The sequence below is a fragment of the Myripristis murdjan genome, chromosome 5, assembly GCF_902150065.1.
Source record: "Myripristis murdjan chromosome 5, fMyrMur1.1, whole genome shotgun sequence".
Classification (NCBI taxonomy): Eukaryota; Metazoa; Chordata; class Actinopteri; order Holocentriformes; family Holocentridae; genus Myripristis; species Myripristis murdjan.
Window position 1 is genome coordinate 37728525 of NC_043984.1, and position 26446 is coordinate 37754970.

The 26446-nt window shown below is 43.6% G+C and overlaps 1 protein-coding gene across 1 annotated transcript in view; it reads left to right on the plus strand.

Annotated features, from left to right (window-relative positions):
- LOC115359903 (protein FAM107B) overlaps positions 1-22318 on the plus strand; it is a 33556-nt gene extending 11238 nt beyond the window's left edge. Inside the window, exons 2-5 of the mRNA XM_030052595.1 lie at positions 2283-2358; positions 11243-11459; positions 17405-17567; positions 19027-22318. Coding sequence (XP_029908455.1) covers positions 2283-2358; positions 11243-11459; positions 17405-17567; positions 19027-19143 — 573 coding nt within the window. The 3' untranslated portion in view covers positions 19144-22318. The remainder of the gene's footprint in view (positions 1-2282; positions 2359-11242; positions 11460-17404; positions 17568-19026) is intronic.
- Positions 22319-26446: the final 4128 nt, after the last annotated feature.

Genomic DNA, 26446 nt, shown 5'->3' on the forward strand with positions numbered 1-26446 from the left:
GATAATTTTCTAATAGTTTTATTTTATTTTTTTATTTTATTTTCATTTTTTTATTATTATTTTTTCATTTTATTTTCAGGTCATTTTCTTTTCTTCTTTCTTTTTTGAAGCTAATTTCCAAGTCATTTTTAGTGACTTTTACTAATTTCTTGCAAATTTTCAGTCATTTCTTGTTAAGTTGCTCATTGCCTTGCCTTTTTTCCAGTGTTGTTAAAAAAAAAAAAATCAAGTTTGCTCAGATTTATTGTGTTGAAATATTTGTGAAAGCAGCTTTCAAAAGCATTTAACCACCATAACTCTGACATGGATCCAGGTCTCAAAGGGTCTCAAAGGGTCTCAGAGGGTTCAGAGACCTGCAGTGTTTTCTCCGTGTGAAAACTCGTCTGTAACCTCTGAACTGCCTGCGGGTTAAAAGCAGCTGGTTTCCTCGCTGTGAGAAAGCACCAGCAGATCATAAGCCATGTTGTGTCTCTGCTGAAGCTTCGTCACACCGACACTGAGGGAAATATTCAAACCAGAATCACATCAGATAGAAAAGACCTACATGTGTCGTGCGTCATTTTAAACACACTTCCCTGGAAGCCGGCAGCTCATGTTTGGGATCTTTGGGAAACTCTGAGATCTCCACCAGAATTTAAAATGAAGTTTCTGGGGGCCTGAACAAAGCTCGGCCACACAACATGCATCTGTAATGACGAAGCCACTGATGGGACTGTGGAGTTTAAACACACACACACACACACACACACATCACCGTAATTAATACACTCAAAGCTGAGGAGGATGTGAGGAGGAGTGGGACTCCCTGTTCCAACACGGGACAAGAGATCATTCATTAAAGCTACGCCCGTCCCAAAGTGAGCACTCTCCACTTTGTTTGTGCAGTGTGTGCATGTTCACACACACACACACATACACACACGCACATGCACGCACACATGCACACCATTGCTATGTAGTAAACAGCGTTCCTGTTGCACCTCAACAGCCCCCCTCACGCTCTCTGGTGGGGTTTGGGGGGGGGTCTAAGACAGTAAGGGCCTTGTCAGTGTGCTGAAGCCTAATGCAGCCTCTCCTAGCAACCACAGGCGATGAACACAATGTCTATTCAGCCAGGAGAGACGCTGTCCAAGCGCTCTCGTCTCTGAAAAGGAGCTCAGCCGCTGGGAAACGCCTGGAGGCTGGGAGACTCCCGGCTGGAAGAAGAACTGCAAGCAGAGAGGCTGAGAAAAACCTCAGAGTCCAGCCACTACTTACTGCTGAACCTCAGAGGTGGAGAGAGTACCACAAACTGAAGTACTGCTCCTCTGCTCTTATCTGACTGCAGTAGAAGTAGAAGTACTGCTCCTCTGCTGGTATCTGACTGCAGTAGAAGTAGAAGTACTGTTCCTCTGCTGGTATGTGACTGCAGTAGAAGTAGAAGTAGTGCAGTAAAAATGTCCTGCAGTAAAAGTCCAAAGTGTCTCATGTCAAATGTCCTGGCAGTAAAAGTGACTGAGCTCCTTTTTCCAAACAGTAACTGTGTTAGCTGGGATCTTTTCCATGCAGTTAGAAAAGGAGGAGAGAACACGCTGCACGCTGCATGCTTTTAAAGGGGCATTACACTCAACTGAAGTGAGGACCCTGTAGACTCAACTGACACACGTGGAACTCATGACTGATATTTTCCTTCTTTTTTCCACATTTATCCCACTTTCCCCCCCTGTTGAGTCCAAATATTCCTCGCTTCCACTGACCGTCTGCAGTTTTTCATTGTGTAGCTTTTATTGTGAAATGACAAAAGCAGAACCAGCGTAGGAGAAGCAGGTTCTTATTCTCTTCGTCTGCTGTGCACCAGCGATGGAAACACAGTACACACAATACTTCACAGGAAAACTGTTCTTGAGTAAAAGTAAAATTAGTGACCTGGCTTGGTGCGTGTTGGGTAATTGCAAGCAGTGATAACAGCCAATCAGAAGAGTGACCACAGTCCAAACAGGGGACACTAGAGGGAAGGTCAAAGGGTCAACAGAATCACAAGGAATCCTTCTGTCTGGTCAAATATCCTGATAATGTGACTACACTCAGTGATATCTGCCATGGGACTCTGCTGTAAACCGTCTTTAAAAGAGGGAGGGATCATCCTCTGGGGAGCGTAGAGAAATTTCATGGCAATCTGCCTGCATGCAAAATCAGGTTTGACATTTTCGCCTGTGGGTGGCGCTACAGGAAAGGTGCAGCTGACACCGGTGTTAAACCAAGATGCATTCATTCTGTCTCTGTGTCTCTGTGTCTTCCTGCAGAAGGCCTACAGCATCGACCACGAGCCGCCGCCCAAGCAGCAGTGTGTGAAAAATGGAAAGCACCCAAACGGCAGAGGTAAGTTTGGCCCTCTCAGGTTACCGTCCCTCTCGGGGAACAATGAGGCTCCGCGGGCAGCCGAGGCCGAGCCTGACTCTTGAGTAATTATCCTCGACCTTATCGCTCTCGTCTCCGTGTGTACGAGTGCGTAATTGCGGCTTGTCTCGGTCGCTGAAGCGTGAGCCGCCGCGACAGAGCTGCTTCCGCCCGGCTTGGAAAGGTCAGCCGGCCTCCGGTCTGGTTACAGTCCAGTCCAGTCCAGTCCAGTCCAGTCCAGGAACCAGCAGCCAGGCTCAGACCTCTACTCTGCTTTTATTCTGTTTTTTTTTTTTTTTTTTTTTTTTTTTATTAATCTTTTTTAACCGCATTTTTACTGTCAGAGCTGTTTCAACACACCTGTCCTGTGTAAAAAGTCTCCATCTGAGCGAGTCACTGTATGCTCATACTGACCTGGGGATGGAGGGATTTTCATTTCATTTATTTCATTTATTTGTTTCACACATGTACAAATACAAAGAGAAAGGCAGGGAATCACATAAAAAAATACAACAACATAAAGCAAGAAAAAAAATAAGTGTGAGGTGTGGTCAGAAACCTATAGAGGCTTATATGAAAACTACACCCAAGAAATATACTAATGTTAAGATACACACAATACAAAAATCACAACTACATATTAAATGTTTAAGTTGAAAATATCATGTAAAAAGAAAAGAAGGAAAAAAAAGTAAAATCATAATTCATAAATTCAAATAGACAATAAGTTGTACATTAAAAAAAGAAAAAATAATATAGAGTGGTTCTATTTTTCTAAATCAAGAAACTTCAACAAAAGACCATTTTTAAGTTTCTTTTTGTATCCAGACAATGACAAAGAAGAATGTACATAGTTATTCCACATAGTAACACCACGATATTTAATAGAAAATTGACCACGGGATGTTTTATACAGTGGAAGATGAAGATTTTTGGCTTGTCCAAAAGGGATGAGGGGAAGAATCAGGGTTGAGGATGGACGGAGCGGTGAGAGGAAGAGTTGTTGCCTAAATACTTTCGTTTGGAGAGTGGATGTTTTCGAGGCGTGGTCTTTGTTTTCAGACTTGGTTATTAAAACTTCACTGTCACATTTGCTCAGTTCAGTCCAGCTTGTTGAGTGGTAGAGTTTTTTAGAGATCCTGTTACAATTAATTATGTAGAAATCTACAGAAACAGTGAGGTGCAGCTGTGTCAGACTCGCTGGCAGAATTTTTATTTGCTGTAAGGAAAAAGCGAACATGGATAAATATGAAAATATTAAATGATCTGTTACCGTCAACTTCCTGCATGACCTCTTTCACCCAGCTCCCACTCCAGTGTCGTGACTCCTCTAGCTGGCAAGATTAATCGGGCGTCTACTCCCACAGGATTATCGGTCATATTAACCATAAATTACCAGTGTTTCTGTGTGCCAGCTCTGATTCAGCGCTGAGAGTGGCAGCAGTCCACAGCCAGTAGATTATGGCGAGCCAGCCGGGTCCACTGTACCACAGCACATCACTCTGCACTGGATTTAATCTGTGAAATGCCACTTTAAGGTGCAAAATGACAATTAGTGTACCTCTCATTAATAACTGTGAATATCCGGCCATTTATTATACATGTATATTCAGTGTTGAAGGAATATTCCAACGTTTTGGCAAAATCCACTTTTCCTAACGTCCCCAGACTGAGACCAGATGTTGGACACCATCTTCACCTCTGGACGTCCAGTGGTTCAGTTCCTATGGGTAGCATTTCCTGTTAGCTTAGCATAAAGACTTGAAGTCTATGGGAGTCATTAGCCTGGCTCCGTCAAAGTGAAAAAATAAACCTTCCAGCAGCTCTGAAGCTGTCCAAGTTACACAGTGGATCATGTGGATCTGAAATACATGCCTTGGGATTATTATTAAAAAAAAAAAAAAAAAACTTTGAATGAATGAATGAATGAATGAATGAATGAAGGCTTTATTTTGAACATTTGAAAAAAAAAAAAACACAATGCAAAAGCAATACAGAATAGTCGAAACAACAAAGCATGTCCAAAAAGGAGTAGAAAGAAGCGTCTGCTTATTTAAATCCTACGTCTTCTCCACTACTCAGTAATACTGTATCAGCTGACGTCCATACAATTTATCCAAATTACAATTTTTAAACCATATACCCACAAACAAATATGTCATCATATGATCATTTGTGCATTTTCACCTATAGTAAAAATAAATAATGTGAATAAATTTTTAAAAAATAACAGAGCAAAACTTTGGTTGGTTTGAGGAGCAGTCAGATGGTGGCGCTGTAGCCTCTGAACACATTTCTCCTTCCGTCTGTTGCAGTGATCCTCACACCGCTGAAGGTGGAGGAAGATCCACCACTAATGAACTTCTCAAACCACTCCAGTTTGTTTTGTTTTTCTTTTTTCTTTTTTCTTTTTTTTTTTTTTTTTAAATTCCAAGACGTGTATTTCAGACCCACATGATGTGAAATCCAGAACCTCGGCCCGGCTCGGGGTCCTGGGTCTCACAGAGTTCCTGCAGGGCTGATCGGACAAAACTGAACCTTTTGCTGTTTTCACTTCAGCCTTTTCTCTTCCAAGCAGCTTTAAAGTGAAACTGAGCAGAGACGGGGGATGTGGGAGGGGGTGGGGTTGGGGGGGCAGGTTAGACGGAGAGATCGAGATCGAGCAAAGCAGCAGCAGGGCTGGATTCTAAAGAGCGAGGAGGAGGAGGAGGAGGAGGAGGAGGAGGAGGAGGCAGGGAGGCGGTGAGACACTCAGGAGGGATCACGTGACACACACACACACACACACACACACACTGGCTGTGTGCTGGGAGGCATGGCAGTGTGTGGCGGGGACATGTAGCTGTGTGCCGCCCGGAGGAGCTGCAGATGGCTCAGAGACTCAGCCTGCAGCGGCCCCAGCCGCCGGCCGCCGCCAGGGACGGGATAGTCAAGTCCGGTAAGACAGGCAGAGTTTAGCAACTTCAGCTCGGCATGCTATCGCCAAAATACTCTCTCTCACACACACACACACACACACACACATACACACACACACACACACTGCAACACAAACACCCTCTGTAACAAGTCCTTCACCCTCCGAGGGCTGCAAATCTCGCTTTTCTTAAAAAACTGAAAAAACTCTGCAGGTGGGATGAGATGATCCCACTTGTTTCAGCAGTGCAGGATCCATCTGTATGTGTTTTTTAGCTCTGTATTGACTGTCGTTCATATTTTGTGGCATTAATGCACATATTTAGACTGAATGCACATAGTTTTGGTACAACTTCACACGTAGTGCACGCAAACATCTGAGCCAAATGTTTTTCTATTGCTGATTTCTTTCTCTATTTCTTATGAATTCATTCTTCTCTCGAGAATCTGGACAGCTGCAGCTGACTCATTTTCAAGTGTTTTTGATTCTGATTCTGTTTCCAATGCAAATCAACTGGTTTATGTAATTTTCTCAAACCAAGTGTCAGTTTCTTGATCCTGATCTGCCTTATTCTGCCTGGTTTCTGCATATTTATACTTCTAATACATTTATACCAGAGAAAAAAAATCCTGAAACCAGTGAGACTGCACTGGAAACAAGTGGAATTATCTCATCCCACTGGTGGATTTTTGACCTTGTCTGGAGATAAACAAGATTTTTAGGCTGAATATGAGTCTTTTTTTTTTTTTTTTTTTGCTGTGTTTATTAGTGGGATACTTGGTGCTGGCAATAAATTGCATGCTATTTACATCAGAAGCAGAAATCATATGCTTCATCTGCTGCTTATCCCTTCAAGTGGACCAGACGAGGTGCCGCTGACAGCACGGGGTTAATGAAAGAGCTTAACATTGTCATGCAGGAGGTGAGCGTGGGATGAGACTGACAAAGGAAAAGCTTTCAGAGAAAGTGAAATCACAGTTGGCAGTGAGGCCGGGTTTGTGTAGGAGCTGGTGGAGAAGAAGAAACTCACATTGCAGCGAGCCTTCACACTCTTCCTGCTGCCGACAGACACACAGAGACGGTTTGTTTCTGCAGGAGCCGTGCAGATTTGAAACCACACTGCTGCAAAAAGCCTTCGACTAACCTGGCTTTTGCACCAAATAACCTTTAGTTACTCTGTCATCTTGCAACTGAATTATATCAGTTAATCTCATGCATGTTAATCAGTAAATTCTGGTATAGATTACATGACACACAGGATTATTCGCCCAGTGATTTATTCAAGTGTGCTAGAGTGTTAATAAAAGCTCTCGGGTTGGTCAGGAGTTACGGCTAAAAAGTTGTTTTCTTGAAAGAAAGAAAGAAAGAAAAGGACAGACTTTAAACGGATCAGTGGCTGCCGTGTTGTCAGAGGTGACTCAGGTCTGAAACTCGTTTGCGACATCTCTCTCTTGTTGGTTTTGCGCGGCGATATCTGCTCTCTGTGTTTGTCCAAGCAGGAAGAAAGAAAAAAAAAAACAGCATGCAGACTTCAACCTCTCAGGCTGGACGGCTCGATCCTGATCCGGTCAAATAAACTGCACCCGCTGGCCATGTTTGAACAGTTATCAGGGTGTGTGTGTGTGTGTGTGTGTGAGTGTGTGTGTTTATGAGTGCCTGAGCAGCTTGTGTGCCATCAGTGTATTTTGACCTCTGACCTCTGACCGCAGCGCACAGCATCGTCCTGCCTCAGTCCTCGTCTTTGTCCTCTCTTTTTAAAAAACATTTAGACTGACTTGACAGAGAATCGGTGGCGATTTCATGAGTGGAAAGTTTCACACAGCAGGGGCCGATCTACAGAAATATTCATGGGGGGCTAAAGGGTGGCATGGACATTTGACAAGATGGCAGACAGACAGACAGACAGAAAGAAAGAAAGGAAGGAAGAAATGAATCCTGACTTTTGCCCAAAGCGTTTGAGTCCAGAGCCTCCAGCTGGACTCGACTGTCAATTTTCTGATTTCTTCAGAGCTGAAAAGTAAACAAATATATATTCATGTTATAATGCATTAATGGACATGTAAGCTGGTCTTGTTCTGGTTGGATCAGTGCTTCTCTTTCTGACAGGAACATGAGAGGAACCCGCCGCTGGCTCCTCTCATGACACGTTCGCTGGCACTCCGACAGCAGAGTTTCAGTCTGTAAATTTCTGACCAGCGACAACATTTACATTTTTTTCTGTTCGATTGTCCAAACTGAGGTGGCAGCTGGGGGGGGGGGGGCAAGGCCTGTTTTTAGGGTGGCAGCTGCCAACCCAGGCCACCCTGTTAGATCCACCCCTGCACCACAGAGAGAGAGAGAGTGAGAATTAAATTGTATATGCCAGCCCCAGTGGGGAAAAAAAAACCTGGACCTTGTGTGATTGGTGAAGTACACCCCGAAAACTCAAACGCAAAACTTTAACTTTGTTGAAATCACTGGCAGCCTCGATGCAGCAAGATTTTCTTCCCTTATAGAGTCCATTTCAGAGACTGAAATGACATATGAAATCAATGAATTTGATTTGCGCGTTACATTTGTGAAGGTCTGTCACAAAGTGCTGTGAAGGAGACGTGCTGCTGTCTTTCCCTCGTCCTGAGATGGACTGGCTTTGGTTCAGTTCAGCCGCCCTGCGTTGCTGTTCTGGGTTCTTTGTGTTCTATCATGTGAAATATTTTTTTATATGAAACCAGCTGTGCCGCCATGTCGCCCGGGATTCCCTGCAGGAGGAGGTCTTGGCTTCCTGGCTTAATAAGTCATAAATAAAATGAAATAAAACATTTAGTCCTATCAGACTGACTCTGTTCTAGTGGGCAGGCAATTTGCTCTGAATTTGACAAAGTGCAGAAATGGCATAAAATCAGATTAAGTCTCAAACTGTAGATTTGCAGTGTCACTTTACGATGCTTCCAGGGCCAGATTACACGACTCTAATCCCAACCTTCCTCACCCTGAATTAAACCACAACGCAGACGGAACGAGACGGCCTCTGTGAATCTGAACTCTAACAACTTTCCCTAGTTATAACGAGGAAAACACTTTTGATCGCAGTGCACGGAAAAATGAACTGAGAATTCGTATCGGAGCAGAACTTTATTGACTCTTCTTGGCTAAACAATCTTAACAGTCAATTCCTCCTTATTGGCTGCTACACTGCAAAATAAACTTCCATCTTAGCAAATCATTTCGTCTTAAAAATCCCTGAATTTTAAAGCGACTGAAGAGAAACTGACACCAAAACACACAGAGGATTTCTGCTTTCCATTTAAGATTTAAAAATAACCTGAAAATAACCAGACAATGGACGGTCAGGAGCCGTGGTGCCCTGGTGGCTCCCGGGGGCCCCTGGGGGTCGGGGGGTCCGGGGCCAGTGGCTCATGTGCCCAGGAAGCTTTTAGCCTGTGCAACATTAGATGAGTCAGATCTGTCGATACACACCTCGTGCTCCTCTGACTGGCTAACGTCAGTAAATGCACTGCAGCCTGTAGTTTTTCCTCTCAGAGTGAACGAATCAAATGAAAGAAAAGACGTTTGGCTTCTCTAACACGATCACATTTTGCTTTGCAGCCGTACGAGAAGAAAGACTCAGCCGGCCAGCCTCGGCCTGAAAGCGCTGACAATGTGATTACAGCTTCCCGCTTATCAGAGAGTGTGTTTGTAACCAGATCACCTGCACTGGACTCGTCAATAAGCTGCACGTCCTGCCTCCAATCAATAGAAAACCACAGGACGCCTTAAAGGAGCGCAGCAACGTTTCGGGCTAAATCCCCCTTTTCCTGATGTCCCCAGACTGAGACCAGATGTTGGACACCATCTCCACCTCTGGACGTCCAGTGGTTCAGTTCCTACGGGGTAGCATTTCCTGTTAGCTTAGCATAGAGACTGGAAGTCTATGGGAGTCGTTAGCCTGGCTCCAGCCTTTGTTTTTGTTTTTTAATTTCCAAGACGTGTATATTATGTTCTTTCCTGTGGGTGGAGCAGCTCTGCAGACACCTCCAGCTCGTCCCACCCAGTGAGGAACCGTCCCAAGAAAAAACAAGAGCATCCCCCCGCAGCCTCGGGGTCTGCTAGCACTTCACATTTCAATAAAAGTTTTCCATATTTTAGCGCTGTTTCCACTCCTTTACAGAAACCCGACGCCTAAATGTAACTGGTTGCCATGTGCGTGTTAATTCACATCATAACTCGTCCATGATGAGTTAATCTGCTGTAAGCCGCTTTAGAAACAGCAGTCCCTCCAGCTCCCTCTAAAAAAATCTGGATTATTAATGAAAACTGTACCTCTGCATCTGCATCAGTTTATCTTTATTTCTCTCTTTTCTTCTCTCTTCTTTATTTCACCCTGTGTCCCTTTTCATGAATTTCTCAGTGACAGCTCTTAGCAAATGTTCACCTGCCTCCTGAAGTAAGAGCCAAACTGCTGATCAGAGCTGTAATCCTCATCCAGATGATAAAAAAAAAAGTGGCGTCTTGGTTCATGCACTTCGTTGTTCCACCTCTTGAGGTATTTTGCACCGTTCCTCTCCACCACACCTCAGTGAACAGCTCCATTATGAGTCTGTCTCACTTTATTTGCTCACAAACACTAAGAGCAAACCGACCTCCTGCCTTTTCATAACATGTTTAATGCAAGGCTTTGATTTCCACATGTTTTAACCCCTCGCGTTACGAGCTTGACCAGTCACTCCCCTCTCTCTGTCCTCTGTCAGCGGCTTTAAGAGCTCAATCTGAACTTTTTATTTTTGTACACATGTTGGATTAGATCTTCCGTCTTGTTGTAGCTGGCATGTCGTTCCCGTGTCGTGCTCCGAGCCGGTTGTAAACATCGAGGCCTTCTCTGATTGAAAAAAAAAAACGACGAGAGCTCATTTCATTTTTCTGAAATATTAAGCAGCAGTGGATATGGTCTCTGGTTGCACTTGAGAAAGGGGTCATTGTGTCTGGACTGGCCTGCCTGCGTATGACACCGGATCTCTTTCTCCCCAGAATAACTGAGGGCCGGGATCAGATGCCTCTTAATCTGGCCTTTCTGAAGACAAACAGCCGAAGAGTCGCCGAGAGGGAGACAGAGAAGGAGCCGCTGCTCTGAACCGCTCCCGATCTCCTCCTGACGCTTAAAAACCAACTCCATGTCCACCTGATTTAAAAAATAAAATCACACTTTCTGCAGACAAAGTGCTTTACAACACAGAAATGACTTGCACCGACTCCTTCACGTGTTAACAGACAAAGCATGGAGATAAAAACAGGGATGGAAGGCCTCATGTCATGCAACAGATGATAGACGATCAGTGCGCCCCCTGCTGGGAGATGTGAATTCCCCAGACCTGCCCAGACCACAACAGCTGACAACTCAGGCGTCTGTCCGGTACAGTTTTGTCACGCAATTAAAAACTAAAGTCAAAAGATGGAATCCATAGATGCATAAAATTCTCACTCCGCTGTGTACGTCCACTGGTTCAGTGCCTATGGGTAGCATTTCCTGTTAGCTTAGCATAATGACTTGAAGTCTATGGAAGTTGTTAGCCTAGCTCCGTCAAGGCGAACAAATAAACCTCATGCTGTGTAAATCAGTCAGCTTCAGAGCTGCTGCAACGTCTCAGCATCTGGTCTCAGTCTGACAGGAAAAAGGGGGATTTTGACCAAAATGTTGGAGTGTTTCTTTAAAATGACAAAAACGGTTGAGACTGTAAAAAAAAAAAAAAAATATTGATGAGAGTCCCTGCCCTCCATACCCAAATCTGCTCCCAGGGCTAACTGGCCAACTGGCTCCTCATGGGGAAACTGGTCTCGGGCTCAGTGGAGATGTAAGACTGTTAATACTGTTAGTGATGGATGGATGAACTGATCTCTTTTCATTTGCAGCCCCACTCTGCAGTTTGGATTAATAATCTGTGTGGGTTTCATCGTCTGCTTCCTGTTGTCTTGCAGCGTCGGCGTATGCAGACCTGCAGCAGCACCGTCCCGAGGCGGCCCACAGGAGCCCGCCGAGGAGCCCGGCCCCCGTGTCCAGCCATGTCCCCCCGCCGGATTACATGGAGGGAGAGGAGGACGATGACCTCATCAAACCCAAAAAACTGGTTAATCCGGTCAAAGCCTCCAAAAGCCACCAGGACCTCCACCGAGAGCTGCTCATGAGCTACAAACGGTACCAAAGTCTGTGTGTGTGTGTGTGTGTGTGTGTGTGTGTGTGTCTGGATGTGATTTAGTTTGTCATCATACATAAATACAAATGTGGAGAAACAAGCAGAATAAGGCAGATCAGCCACTGGGATCAGGGAAATGACACGTGATTCAAGAACGTTCTGGAAACAAGTTGATGAGTGTTGGAGACAAGTGGGATTATCTCATCCCACTGCCAGATTATCGACCCTGCTGGAAGGAACACAAAACTTGACCTCTGGACATGAGACTAAATGACCCGCTAAAATGGAAATGTTACCACAAAAAAAAGTTCCTTACTGCACCAGAACCTGGTTGTTCTGCAGCAGAACCCTTTGGATTGCAGAGGAACCCCTCACAGGCTCACATGGTTCTACAGGGTTCCTTCATGTTGCTATAAAGGAACGTCAGAGAAAGAACGAAATGTAAATGTTGGCTTTGGATTGGAATACCAACACTGACACACACACACACACACACCGCCATATTAGAATAACAAAACCAGCACTGACACTCCAAAAACTCAACTCACACTAAACATTTTCAAACAAGAAAAACTCAAGTGAGACCAGCAAACCCACTGAGGAAACAAAAAGTAAAAATGAAAAAAAAAAAAAATAATAATAAAATAAAATAAAAATGAAAAATACAAAACTATAATATAAAAATATAGTATTTTTTTTTTCAAATATACATTTATATCTTTATATATTTAAAATATAGGCCTATATAAAATAAAATTAATCTAAGAATCTGAAACTACTAGCCTATAGCTCTGATCCAGTCCCATTTCAGCTTAGATTGATTTGCATCGGTTATTAATAACCTGTTCTTCAATAACAAGTGTCAACAATTGATAAACAATGGAAATTAACATTTCTCCGTAGTGGAATTAGACTTTTCAACGCCTCTGCAAATCTTTATCCTTATAAGCCTATATATGGATATAAATATAGATGGACAGACAGACAGACAGATTTTTTTTTTTTTTTAAGCGACAGATAATAAGTAGCCTTCAGCCTCCCCGCTGACGTCTTTTCTTTCTCTCTCTCTCCGCCCGTCAACAAATTTAAATGGCCTGCTTCCTCCCAGGCAGAGCGGCTGCTGCTAGGCAACCGCCTCCCACCTCGCCGAGCCGAGCCGTGGCATCAGCCCGGCCGCGCCGCTTCAAGAGCCCGGCGAGGCCTCCCTCCTCTCTGCGGCCCGGTGACGGACTGTTAGCGGAGAGGAGGCTCGCAGAAAACACCCCTCCGCTCGTGTGCAGTTTCATCAGCATCATCAGCTCTTACATAACAAGACAAAAAAAAAAAAAAAAAAAAAAAGTCACGACGGACAGCCGCTCAGCAAACTTTTCCTCTGAATCACAGCTCGACAGGAAATCTGCATCCACAAGTCACTCAGTGTCATGACCAAGGTTTACATCCTGTTTTTTTTTTTTTTTTTTTTTTTCAAACAAGGAAAAAAAATCTGCCAGTGGAATGAAAAAAATGTCCCTCAGTCTCATATCCAGGCATTAGATTGTAGTTTTCTTCAAAGACGGTACAAAATAATAATAATAATAAAATAATAATAATAATCCCACTTGTTTCCAGGTCGGTTTCACTTGTTTCATGATTTTTCTTTTTCTGGGAAAATTTTATAAATCTGCCACTCAGGTCAAGAAAATGCCAATTTAGCTACTCAAGAAAATTCTGGAACAAAATGTTAATAAATGGCTATTATCTCATCCTACTGACAGATTTTTTTTTTTTTTTTCCCCTTGTCTGCAGTGTATCTTAATGGCATCTAATGACTTGTTATGATGTATGTTTTACATCATAATCATGTTGAAAAATGGGGACAAACCAATATAATTAATAAATCCTGCAGCTTTGACGCCACCCTATGGTCATAGGGAGGAACTGCAGCCCTGCAGTGATTCACAGTGAAATAGTATCAAATGTATTGGCGTTAATATCATTCATCCAGATTAGATTAAATTCAGAGGGAAGCTGATGAGCTGAGACTGAACAGCTGAACAGTGAAAACACAGAGGGGAAAAATGTGCTGGATTAACACAAACAAATATGTACCTCAACTGCACATATTAAAGTTATATTTACCCAAAAAGAGTTATTCATGTTGAGTATACATAGGCCAGGCAAGACAAGGCAATTTTATTTCTATAGCACATTTCATACACAGAGCAACTCAATGTGCTTTACATAAAAACAAGAAAAGTGAAAACAAACAATTGAAAAGAAACAAACATTTAAAAGAAAATAAGAAAATCCATGCAATAAAAGAAAGCAATTGCAGAAGAAAAAAAAATAACAATTAAAAACATTATAGTTAATAAATAGATTACAAAAGTGCAGAGAAATAGAAAGGCAGAAAGAAAGAAAACTAGACTAGAATGGAACATAAAATAGGAGTGCAGCAAAAAATAATGAATTTCTTTATAATATTAATAAATTAAGATACTAAAATACTTTGAAAGAGCTCAGCCAAAAGCACATGAGGAGAGAAATGTTTTTAGCCTGGATTTAAAAACATTCACACTTCTATTGATAGTAATTAATTACTTCATTATCACTTGTTGAAGCAAATGGCTCACAGTGTGTGTAATGAACATGAACAAGTTGTTTTGGTTGAACATGTGATGATTATGTTTCCTCAAAATGAAAAAGTTGTTTTGATTTAGCGTGAACACATGACTTTTTCATGCACATGACACACAAATGTGTTCATGTTAAATCCATATGAGCTCCTCAACACCACTGAGTCACGTAACTTCAACACAATTTAAGTCTGTTCGTTCTACTTGACTTATTATCTTTTCTATAACCTGATTTATTTTTTTGTTGTATGTTGTTTGTTTGTATGTAATAAAACACATTTCAGTTGGAATAAGGCTCTTTGGCTGCAGGATGAACAGCTGCTAATCTCTGTAACCTGCTGTAATCTGAGGTGTGAGGAACGCGGCATTCATTATGGACACTGAGGCCCCGGCAGCGCCCACACACACACACACACACACACACACACACACACACACACACACACACACGCACACAGAGCTCATGGCAAAGCACATTCAGAAATGACCGAGCACACACAACTTTCTTCAATATTTGTACAAATCAGGAGCGACAGCCAGTTGAGAAATGATCTGGGCCTCAAGTTAAAGTTTAAACCCACTAAATGTTTTCATCATTGAGGTTCCTACACTAGTCTTTGTGTCATGAAATGTAAATATTGACTAATCTGTCGGTTATTATTGTGCAAAAAAAAAAGAGGAGAGTTACGCTGCAAACCGGCTCTAAACCAGCTCCACCTCATCAAGTCATTTACTCTCCTCCTCAGTAATAATAGTTATAATAAACTTTATTTAAACAGCACCTTTCATGTCCTCAAGTGCAACACAAAGGGCTCTACGCGACAAACACTAATACAAGAATTAAAAAAAAAAAATAGAAGACACATGGAACGTAATGTAGAAAGCAAAACAGAAACGATGAGACAGTCAAAACCTAAGTTAAAGATTAAGATTAAAATGAGTAAAATATTGATAAAAATACAATATGGATAAAAACATTGCTATTGATAATGATAAAACGGTGCTATGATGTAAAAGGAATAAAGAATAGTAGAAAGAGGAAATACAGAAGAAATATAAAGCTGTTTCTTGAAACTATCAGCAGATGCTGTCTGTCTGTGTTGGTGCAGAGGAACAGAAAGCTGCTTCTTCATGCCTCTCAGTTCAAACCAGCTCCATAATCTGCCCGAGGGATGAGATAATCCCACCTGTTCCCTGCGCTCATGTGAAGTGTCGTGTCTTGATCCTGGTGGCTGATCTGCCTCGTCTCAGCACGTTTACACGTCTTCCCACAAATCAAATCCTGAGACAAGTCAGTCAGTCAGTCAGTCAGTCAGTCAGTCAGTCAGACAGTAGAATACAAAGTACAAAACATAGAGCAAGCCAACTGAATAATGAAAGATAAAGTAAAACAAGCACATTAAACAAACATTAATACACTGTTTAATTTAAAAAAAAAATGTCCCAGTAGCTCAGCTGGTAGAGGACACAGTGAATTTAAATCTGACCTCAGGCCCTGTGCTGCAGGTCGTCCTGTCTCTCTCTGCGGTCACTGTCAAATAAAGCAGAAACAACGCAAAAATACAGGATGAAACCTACAGCAAGCAAATAATAAAAAAAAAAAAAAAAAAAAAAGTTTTATGCAGTAATGAAGTGACCAAAGGAGCTCTTCAGCCTGTGATGGAGGCCCTCCGGAGACGAGGAGCACCAAAGCCTCTGCAGCCAAATGATTTCTGCTTGATTTTCTGAATATGTGACTAAATGACTTGGTAACATGCAGATTTTTTTTTTTTTTTTTTTTCCAGTGTGAAGTGTGTTGGTAAGAGCTGCCGCCTGCAGCGGGGCTGTGGGAGTGCTGGAATCAACACATTTCCAGTTTAGCAGCCTCACTATCTCGCCACCTCCCTTTTCATAATAAAAGCCTTTTTATTGTCAGAGAGGAGCAGCAGAGGCGACGGGCGAGAGGCAGAGGGGTTCGGGTGAACAGGTGCAGTCCAGGGGTCAGCCCTGCACCCCGACACGCCTCTCCCTCAACCCCAGGAGCTACTGAGCAGCGGCAGCGGGTTAATGTGTTCACCACGACATAACTCATCAGCTGTGTGAACAATAATGAGTGTTTTGTCTTGCATCTCCCGCCTATAGGAGTGTGTGGCAGCCGTCGCAGGTGTTGGTGACGGAGTTTTGTTTGCACAGTTGCAAAGAAGCTGACAGGGGCAGAATCATTAATTACCACCATGTTGTTTTTTTCCCGTGTCCTCCTCCTCCTCCTCCTCCTCCTCTCCATATCGGCCTATTTAACCAACAGGACTCTAATGGTGTCTCCCTGAGTCATCGCTCCTCGCCTCGGCTCATTAAAAAGTTGTTGTCGCGCCTCCCCGGCTGCACGGTAAGCAGCCGAGCCGAGCCGAGCCGAGCCGAGCCGAGCCGAGCCGAGCGCTGAGGCCGGGCTGAGGCGCTTTTCCCCTCTCAGTCGCAGCTGGCTGTTGTAACTCAGTGAAATAAAACATATGTATATGTGGAAATATGTGCCCGGGAAAGGTCATTAATGTGTGCGCAGGTGCATCCTGTCACAGCTGAGAGCCTGTTCACTGTGGCGACGGCGCCCTCAGGTGGAGAAAAGGAAGCACAGCGCCTCATCATCTTTTCCACCACAGTTTGGAGCCGTCAGTGTTCCAGGCTATTTTGGCTAAATACAACAAATAGGCCTAAGAAACATCAACAATTTACACACATTTGTTTTAGTTGTTTTGGACACTGAGGAATAAGAAATGACATTTATAATCTTAAAAAAAAAAAACAAACTCCCTCTGCTTTTGAGCCCTCACCTGACACAACACACCTGTAGTAACAGAACCACGCCTGTAGTTAAAATTAAAGGGCTATTTAGATTGTCAACAAGACAGTCGTGTACACGACACAACATTTTTTTCATCATGATCATCAAATTCAAATTCATCAAACTGGTCCCAGCTGATAAAAAAATGTTGGTAAATTTGAAGGTAACAGGAGGATTAAACACACATAACAAAACATATACATGCTTCACATAAGTAAACACATTATTTTGAAGGCAGGGGCCATACTGGGCCTGCTGGTGGCGCCAGAGGGAAGGCGATAGGGTCACCAAAATTGCCAGGTTTCAACCTCCAGATTTCTTTGTGATCTAACCAACACATTTTGAGATCTAGGCCCAACCGCTGTTTTGTCTCGGGTCAGTTTTTTTTTTTTTCGTTTTGCCGCCTTGTTCTGTCCATTTTCACTCTGTGTTATCCATGATGATTAATGCATGTACCTGTGTGTGTGTGTGTGTTTGTGTGTGTGTGTGTGTGTGTGTGTGTGTGTGTGGCCGGCAGGGGCGGCGGGGTCGGCGTGGAGACGAAGCCGGAGCTGCAGAGAGTGCTGGAGGCCCGGAAGAGAGAGCAGCTGATCAAACAGAGGAAGCAGGAGGACGAGGCCAGGAAGAAGATCTCTCCTCTGGAGCAGGAGCTGCTCAAGAGGCACAAAAAGCTGGAGGAGGTGGCACAGCCGGCATACTTTGTGACCTATGAAAAAATAATGCTAAAAAATTATTGGAAAAATAGCTTTTTTATGGTGGAGTTGCTGCATTTTATTTAACCAAAACTGAATTTTTCCCTCAGTTGATGACTTTTGTTGTATTTCCTTAGAAAATACACTCCTGATCAAAATTTTAAGACCAGTTGAAAAATGGCAAGAATTTACATTTTGCACTGTTGGATCTTAAGAAGGTTCTAAGTAGGTTCATCAGCTGATCAAAAGTTTAAGACCACAGCCTTTAAAAGCCCAAATCTTCACAAAAATGAGGACGATCCTCGGCCCAAATGAAGCTCGTCACTGGTGCCAACTGCAGTCCCATAACCATCAGACGGCATCTGCCAGAGAAGGGTTTTAAGAACAAAAAACATCTTCAAAGGCCTCGTCTCCTTCAGCGGCACAAAATTGCCCGTTTGGAGTTTGGAGCATCAAACATGGGACACTGAAAGGTGGAAGAAAGTTTTATTCTCTGATGAGAAAAAATGTAACCTTGACGGTCCTGATGGCTTCCCACGTTCCTGGCATGACAAGGAGATCCCACCTGAGATGTTTTGTACACGGCACAGTGGAGGGGGCGCCATCATGATCTGGGGGCTTTTTCCTTCAATGAAACAATGGAGCTTCAGGTTGTGCAGAGGCGTCAAACAGCAGCTGGCTATGTGGAGATGTTGCAGGGGGCATCCCTCATGACTGAAGGCCATCGTCTGTGTGGTCATGACTGGGTTTTTCAACAGGACAACGCTGCAGTTCACAATGCTCGCCTGACAAAGGACTTCCTCCAGAGAAAGAACATCACTCTTTTGAACCATCCTGCGTGTTCCCCTGATCTAAATCCAACTGAGCACATTTGGGATTGGATGGCAAGGGAAGTTTACAGAAATGGACACCAGTTCCAGACAGTGGATGCCCTCCGTGAAGCTTCTTCACCACCTGGAGCAACATTCCCACTAGCCTCCTGGAAACACTAGCATCAAGCATGCTGAAACGAATTTTTGAGGTGATTACCAAGAATGGCGCCGCTACTCATTACTGAGTCCTTTTTTGAAAATTTTATTTCTATTTTATGGAGGTTTTTTTTTTTTTTTTTGAGATATGGTCTTAAACTTTTGATCAGCTGATGAACAGCCTATTTCAGTTTAATGGTTGTTTGCAATAAATTGCTTACTCAGATTTTTTTTTGTCTCACTCCCATTTCTTCTTTTTGCATTTTGAAGCTCTACTTAGAAAATTCTTAAGATCCAACAGTGCAAAATGTGAATTCTTGCAATTTTATAACTGGCCTTAAAATTTTGATCAGGAGTGTATGTGGGATTGCACAGCCATCTGTCTCTGCTGTCCGCTTGTGATGTCACCAAACCCAGCAGCTCCATGTTTCTGTCTGCCTCTGAGCTTAACTTGACGTGTTCCTCTGTTTCCGCTGCAGCTGGAGAAGAAGCAGGAGAAAGACGAGGAGGAAACCCTGAAGGCTCCAGAGTTTGTCAAAGTCAAGGAGAACCTGAGGCGGACGTCTTTCCACGGGAAAGGAGAGAAGGAGGTGTAGGGACGAGTGGCTGAACCCGCCCCGGAGGTTGTGAGTGTGTGAGCGGACACGGCGGTCCCGGCGTGGCGCAGACTGACGTCCTGTTGAGACGCCCCACCCCCCCTTCTCCTCCCCCGCCGGCCAACAAACTACAGCTTCACCCCGAGAACCCCGGCCAGGGACCGAGTGTTGTTTGAGCTTCGGGAGCGAGTGGCGCCGCCTGCTGGCGGGACGGGGGAGCGGCGCGGAGCAGCTCCTCATCAACCGGCACAGATTAAAGACTCGTGCAGCTGCGAAACATAAAAAGCGTTGATTTTTTCCACAGGACTTCACTGCTCTCTGTAAGAGCCGACCAGTGCCTACAGCTGTGTGTCTGACAGATGTGACAGATGTGATCTGCAGGATTCCTCCAGGTCACTGGTCTCTGTGTGACACTGGAAACCAACTTCATGTGATCAACTCCTCCTGCTTGCTTTTTGCATATTCATAGATCTGTGCATTTTTAATGAGGGCAAGACTTAGAGTTACATTTAAGGCACAAAGTGATGCTTTTTTTTTTTTTTAAGGAAAAAAAAACTTCTAAATATATAATATTGATGACCAGAGATTATTTTTAGGCGCCGAATAAACGACTGGAGGGCGACTTTAAAATGTAGGTTTGCAGATGTTGGGAAGTTGCAGGAAAAAAGTTCAGATGCTTTTTCAGCTTTTTCTGTGATGGAGGTCGTGGTGCATAACAGGTGTCAGTCCAGACGGAAAAGTGACCTGACGGCTGGACCGGGCGGCTAAAAGAATCAGTTTGCACGTCTTTAATCGTCAGAAAAGCAAATTGGAAGTTGTTGTGATTTAAATGTGCACGACATGATTTGATTAGACCACCAGACTCCTCTCTGTTCCTCCTGAAGTGTCCGTCACAGCCGTACGGAGGCCACACTGGGACAAACCTTCCTGCCCTGTATTCCTGCAGGATCAGAGCCACAGGCGTGTCTCACTCGTGTTTCTTACCCCGTTAGAAATCCACTAAGCTTTACTTGCTTAGTGGATTTTAGCGACATCTTCTGGAGAAGAGGAGGAAAAGGGCTGAAAACCAGTTTTTATCTCACCACATCTCGTTAGTTTTCAAGATTGTCGACAGGCTCAGCATTTGCACGGTGCAGCTCTCAGACAAAACTAAATATTTTCCGTCCACAAAGCTAAAAAGCTCTGAAGTGAACAGACCGTCTCAGTGGAGGGTTTGAGTTCCACCGTCTGTGTTCGGTGTAATAATTCTCCATTTGCGGCGTTAATCCGGCACAGAGTGTGATAATCCCAGGCCAGATGGAGCTGTGGTCGATCTAATCTTTACCGGTGCCTTCCCCTGTGTGATGAGGGAACTGCTGAGTCAGCTCGCTTCTCACACTCTCTGTCACTGCACGGCGAAATCCTCCACGTTCATTTGACTGAGAGAGCCAAACTGTGCACGCTGAGCTGTCAATCAGAACAACCGACACTGGCAAAGCTGTGTTATTATCATTATTATCACTATGACTGACATGGTGCACCGCTCAGCTGAAGACGGCATGTCATATTTCATGCATGGCCTTTTGAAAGGCTCGGTGGTCAAACAGTAAAATATCAGAAAAGACTCAAAATGTGCATCCAGGTGCTGCAGCAGTGACTGACCGGCTGTCAAAGGTTTGTTCAGCCTTTTACATTAATCACATGAAAAACATGCAGTTAAAGGAATACTCCAGGAAAATCCCCTCTTCCTGATTTTCCCAGACTCCCATAGACTTCAAGTGTTTATGCTAAGCTAACAGGAAATGCTACCCATAGGAACTGAACCAGTGGATGTCTCAGTCTGGGGACGTCGGGAAAAAGGGGATTTTGTCCAAATGTTGGAGTTTTCCTTTAAAGTATTTGTGGATGACAAACTGAGTGGTAAATAACAGGCGGGTAAAGTTAAGCAGTGACCTCCAGCTGGTGATTATCATGAGGACAAATCACCAATATAAAGACAAATTAATTATACTTCATGTAAAACACTGATTTAGCTCCGTGTTTTTTTTTTTTTTTAACTTTAAAAGATATCTTTCTATGAAGAGTTTACGTGAGGTGGAGTATTCTGGAAAGCTGCACTTCCCCCCTGAACCCCGTCCAGACTGAAGTCTCATGTTGCTGCTGTCACATGGAAACTGCAGATCTATAGTTCACACACACACACACACACACACACACAGGCCAGGTCGCCTGCCTGCTCGGAGCGGGGCAGAGGTGACAGGCGCTCTGCTTTCCTGCTGAGTCATGAGCACATGAACACATCGTGGCCATTCATTCATTCATTCATTCACTCACTCACTCATCTCAGATTGTTCTCTCTCCATCATCAAACACATCATGGAGCTACGGAGGCCTGAATGGGACATGGAGGAGAAAAAACATACGAAAACAGGAGAGTAAAAACATTTTCTCTTTTTCTTTTTTTCCCTGCATTCTCTGGAGAAACTCTGCGTCGTGTTGAGGACGTTTGGAGACGTTTGTGTGTTCAGATGTTAAGCCAAGCCCAGTTTGAAAGCTTCACACTGAGTTTCCACAGCAGTCTGAAAACAAGGCCCAGACGTTAAAGTGGACCTGCATCATTTCTAAACCACAGTCAGTCCTGATTCTTTCTGGTGGCACTTCAGGACGAGACGACCTGAGCAAAGCACAGACACATCAGAGCAGGTTTTTTTGTTTTTATTTCTGGACTTCTATTTGAAACTTGATTATAAAGTTTAATTCCCTGCATATTTTCTACCTGATGTTAAAGGAAACATTCACTTTTGTCGATTCCTGAAGCCACATAAACGTTTATTGGTATAACGCTAAGACATTATGATCAATTATTTATCTTTAACGGCATTTAAAAAACAAATCAACTCACTATCTACATAAGAGAGTATTTTAATAAAATGTCATAATTGTATATAGTAGAGATATGCATCGTAAAAATATAAACACAAGCACACTGGTAACTAGACTCGACTTTATTTTGTTTTATTCATCATTTATTCATAAAACCTTCTGAACCTGTGTATATTTTGGGTTGATGTATTGTCTAACACACTGGTCGGTTTCAGATTACCGCTGAGCGAAATTAGCAGCTAGAGAAAAATGTATTTCTTGATATGAAAATGAATAAAGGACTAATCACACTACATCTGTCTCTGGTTCTAAAGGAATCATTTATGGCGTTTTGGTTTAAAAACGGGTTTTTGTTTTTCTCTTTCATCAGCTGACGTGACAAAACCTGCATGACGTTCTTCACCTTTACAGCTCTAAACATGACGTCAGGTCGGTGTAGACTGCCATGCCTTATATTTCCTCTGCCTTCTTGTTAAAGCCTTTTATTAAAATCAAACAAACAAACAAACAAACAAACAAACACATCACATAACTCAGTGTTGCTGTTCCAGCAGAAGCTGAGGTGTGGCGGTGTGACGTCACAGAAATACTCAGAAATGAAGGGATTTGAAAATTAGGAGCTCACCTAAAACTTTATTCAAAAACTGAATCCCTTTTCCTGAGGCCTGTATCACGAAGCGGGATTAAGGGGTTCGCGAGATAACTTCAAGCTCAACTCCGGATTTTCTGCATCACGAAGCTGAGGCCTGTATCAAGAAGCAAGCTTAGCTTTCGCTGGATTGCTCAGCCCTATCAGGATACACTAATGGAGATCATGGTGATCAGGGATAAGCGGTATGAAGACGCTGGTTATCAACTCGCTCACTCGATCCTGCCCTGCGTTCCAATACCCACACTATCATACTATTTAGTAGGAAAAAAAAGATTTAGTGTGTCCCAATACACAGTATGTCAGATGCAGTATGCCAAGAGTGCCAGGATGTTCTACTACATCCGCTCAGATTTCACAGTCTGCATGTCAGCATGCTGCTCTGGCCATTCTGACCCAAAATCCTTTGCGCAGCGGAAGTTATGTCGCACTGACTGAGTTGCGTGTACAGGCCACGCCCACATACGGATGACAACAAAACACACATATCTCACAAAACTGGCTCAGTGACAGCAGAAGCGACAGGAAGACAGCAGATCAGAAATCAGACAGAGGACAGCGCAGTATGAAACAGCACCGCCATTTTGACAACAACATTCAAATGTGGAGCTACGGACGGAGGAGGAAGTGAGCGAGAGGGTCAAAGGTCAGGGAGGACGGATGTAGTGTGTCCCAATAGTATGCATATGCATGCATATTTCATACTAAACTACATTCTTTGTAAGGGCAGCTGCCGTACATACTAAAAGTAAAAAGTGTAAGTACGCGATTTGGAACGCAGGGCAAGTTTTCCTCATCAAGAGCCGTGAACGCGCACGTATAAGGGGCGGAGTCTGAGGGAGCAGACCAATCACAAACATGAACCACAAGGAAAAACGCACAGCGTGTTTCACGGCGGAGGAGCAGTGTGTTATACTGGAAAAGCATGAGGAGGAAAAACCACATTTAAACACTAAATCGAACACCGTGGCTGCCGCGAAGAGAAGACAGAATGCTTGGCAACGAATTGCCGACTGCATAAATGCACAAATTACACATCAGTGGCTCAAGTCCACATCCACTGACGCTGAAACCTATGAACTCACTGCACTGCACAGATGTGCTGCGTGTGTGACAGGTAGAGCTGAATTCCTCCAGGTGTGACCCCTCAGGGGTTAAGAGAACGTGGAAGCAAGTAAAAATTAAACACAAGAACATCATTGCATTTGTTAAGTTTGCATTTTTATTATAGCCTGCTATACAGGCTATAATAAAATAAAGCGGACGCCAAAATTCAATCACGTCAACACATCAGTTTGACAGCCTGAATAAAATCAGACTCTGAGCTGCGTTAGAACTCAGCAGGAACAAAAGACAAATCTTAAGGCCGACTCGCCTCTGGAATGAAGGACAAATGATCCTTTTTCACATTTGCATCAGCGAGCTGTCAATCAGGCCCATTCTCAATAATAACAAATAATAATTATTTGTCAGTTGCCTTTTTAACTTCCCCTTCAGTAATACTAGCATTTAGATACTGGTTAAAGAAATAAGAATCCTGCTGCATATTAGCCTCCAGAACATTTTTAAGATCAACTATCCCTGCAAGAAAACAGTTTTCCCACTCAGCAGAGCATTAACCTCCAGAAAATAAAGAACCAAAGTCTGTTTCCCATTTTTTCCCAACATTGTCCACATTGTCCATTGTATATATATATATGTGTGTATATATATATATATACACTACTCACAAAAAGTTAGGGATATTCGGCTTTTGGGTGAAATTTCAGGATGAACCTAAAATGCATTCTAACCTTTACAGGTGAACTTAATGTGACCTTCTGTAAACTTTTGAATGCACATGTCCAACTGTTCAGTGTTTCAGTACTTTTTGCACAAGTTGCTGTTCTCTAACAAGGAGCTTAACGGCAAAATTCACATCAGGTGTTTGATGCTCCAGCTCATCGAGGTCGTATCATTAGGGAACGGCTGCTGGAGACTGGGGTACCTCAGATGGAGTGGCCTGCACTTTCTCAGACCTGAATCCCATAGAAAACCTATGGGATCAGCTGAGTCGCCGTGTAGAGGCTCGGAGCTCTGTACCCCAGAACCTCAATGTCCTGAGGGCCGCCCTTCAAGAAGAGTGGGATGCCATGCCTCAGCAGACAATAAGTCGACTTGTGAACAGCATGAGACGTCGCTGTCAAGCTGTAATTGATGCTCAAGGGCACATGACAAGTTATTGACACTGACATTTTTTGTTGTGGTATATCCACCACTGTTGTTGGCTTTTGTTTCAAGAAATTGTTTGAGATGAGGAAATCACCAGTGCATGCTTCTACTTAAATGCCCTACTTTCATGATATAATATCACTGTAGCGTGAACTTTTTACATTTTCCATAAATTTCACCCAAAAGCCAAATATCCCTAACTTTTTGTGAGTAGTGTATATATTACAGTGACCTCTGGAGTTGTTTTTGTGAGAGAATTTCACTTCCACATCTGAAAAAGCTAAACCGGAAGTGACGTAGGAAGAGGGAGTGCGGTCAATTTGAACAACAGGAATATAATGGATCTTAGTGCTAGTTGTGACACTGAAGAGGCTGTGAATGTGTATTCTTATGAATATGACGGAGCACAGCCTTATAATTACGAGCCTGTTAGGCGTCAAAGAGACCAGGAACAGACCAGAGTCAGAAGAAATAACGGACAGAGAGATTCACCTGTGCTGCGAGGAGAACCAGCGGAGGACTGGGCAGGTGTGTTGGTCAGTGACCAGGGTTAGCCTGTAGATACATATACACTATATTACCAAAAGTATTCGCTCACCCATTCAAATGATCAGAATCAGGTGTCCTAATCACTTGGCCTGGCCACAGGTGTATAAAATCAAGCACTCAGGCATGCAGACTGTGAAACAAGACATTTGTGAAAGAATGGGCCGCTCTCAGGAGCTCAGTGAATTCCAGCGTGGAACTGTCATAGGATGCCACCTGTGCAACAAATCCAGTCGTGAAATTTCCTCGCTCCTAAATATTCCACAGTCAACTGTCAGCTCTATTATAACAAAATGGAAGCGTTTGGGAACAACAGCAACTCAGCCACGAAGTGGTAGGCCACGTAAAGTGACGGAGAGGGGTCAGCGGATGCTGAAGCGCATAGTGCAAAGAGGTCGCCGACTTTCTGCACAGTCAATTGCTACAGAGCTACAAACTTCATGTGACCTTCAGATTAGCCCAAGTACAGTACGCAGAGAGCTTCATGGAATGGGTTTCCATGGCCGAGCAGCTGCAGCCAAGCCACACATCACCAAGTGCAATGCAAAGCGTCGGATGCAATGGTGTAAAGCACGCCGCCACTGGCCTCTAGAGCAGTGGAGACGCGTTCTCTGGAGTGATGAATCACGCTTTTCCATCTGGCAATCTGATGGACGAGTCTGGGTTTGGAGGTTGCCAGGAGAACGGTACATTTCAGACTGCATTGTGCCGACTGTGAAATGTGGTGGAGGAGGAATTATGGTGTGGGGTTGTTTTTCAGGAGCTGGGCTTGGCCCCTTAGTTCCAGTGAAAGGAACTTTGAATGCTTCAGGATACCAAAACATTTTGGACAATTCCATGCTCCCAACCTTGTGGGAACAGTTTGGAGTGGGCCCCTTCCTCTTCCAACATGACTGTGCACCAGTGCACAAAGCAAGGTCCATAAAGACATGGATGACAGAGTCTGGTGTGGATGAACTTGACTGGCCTGCACAGAGTCCTGACCTGAACCCGACAGAACACCTTTGGGATGAATTAGAGCGGAGACTGAGAGCC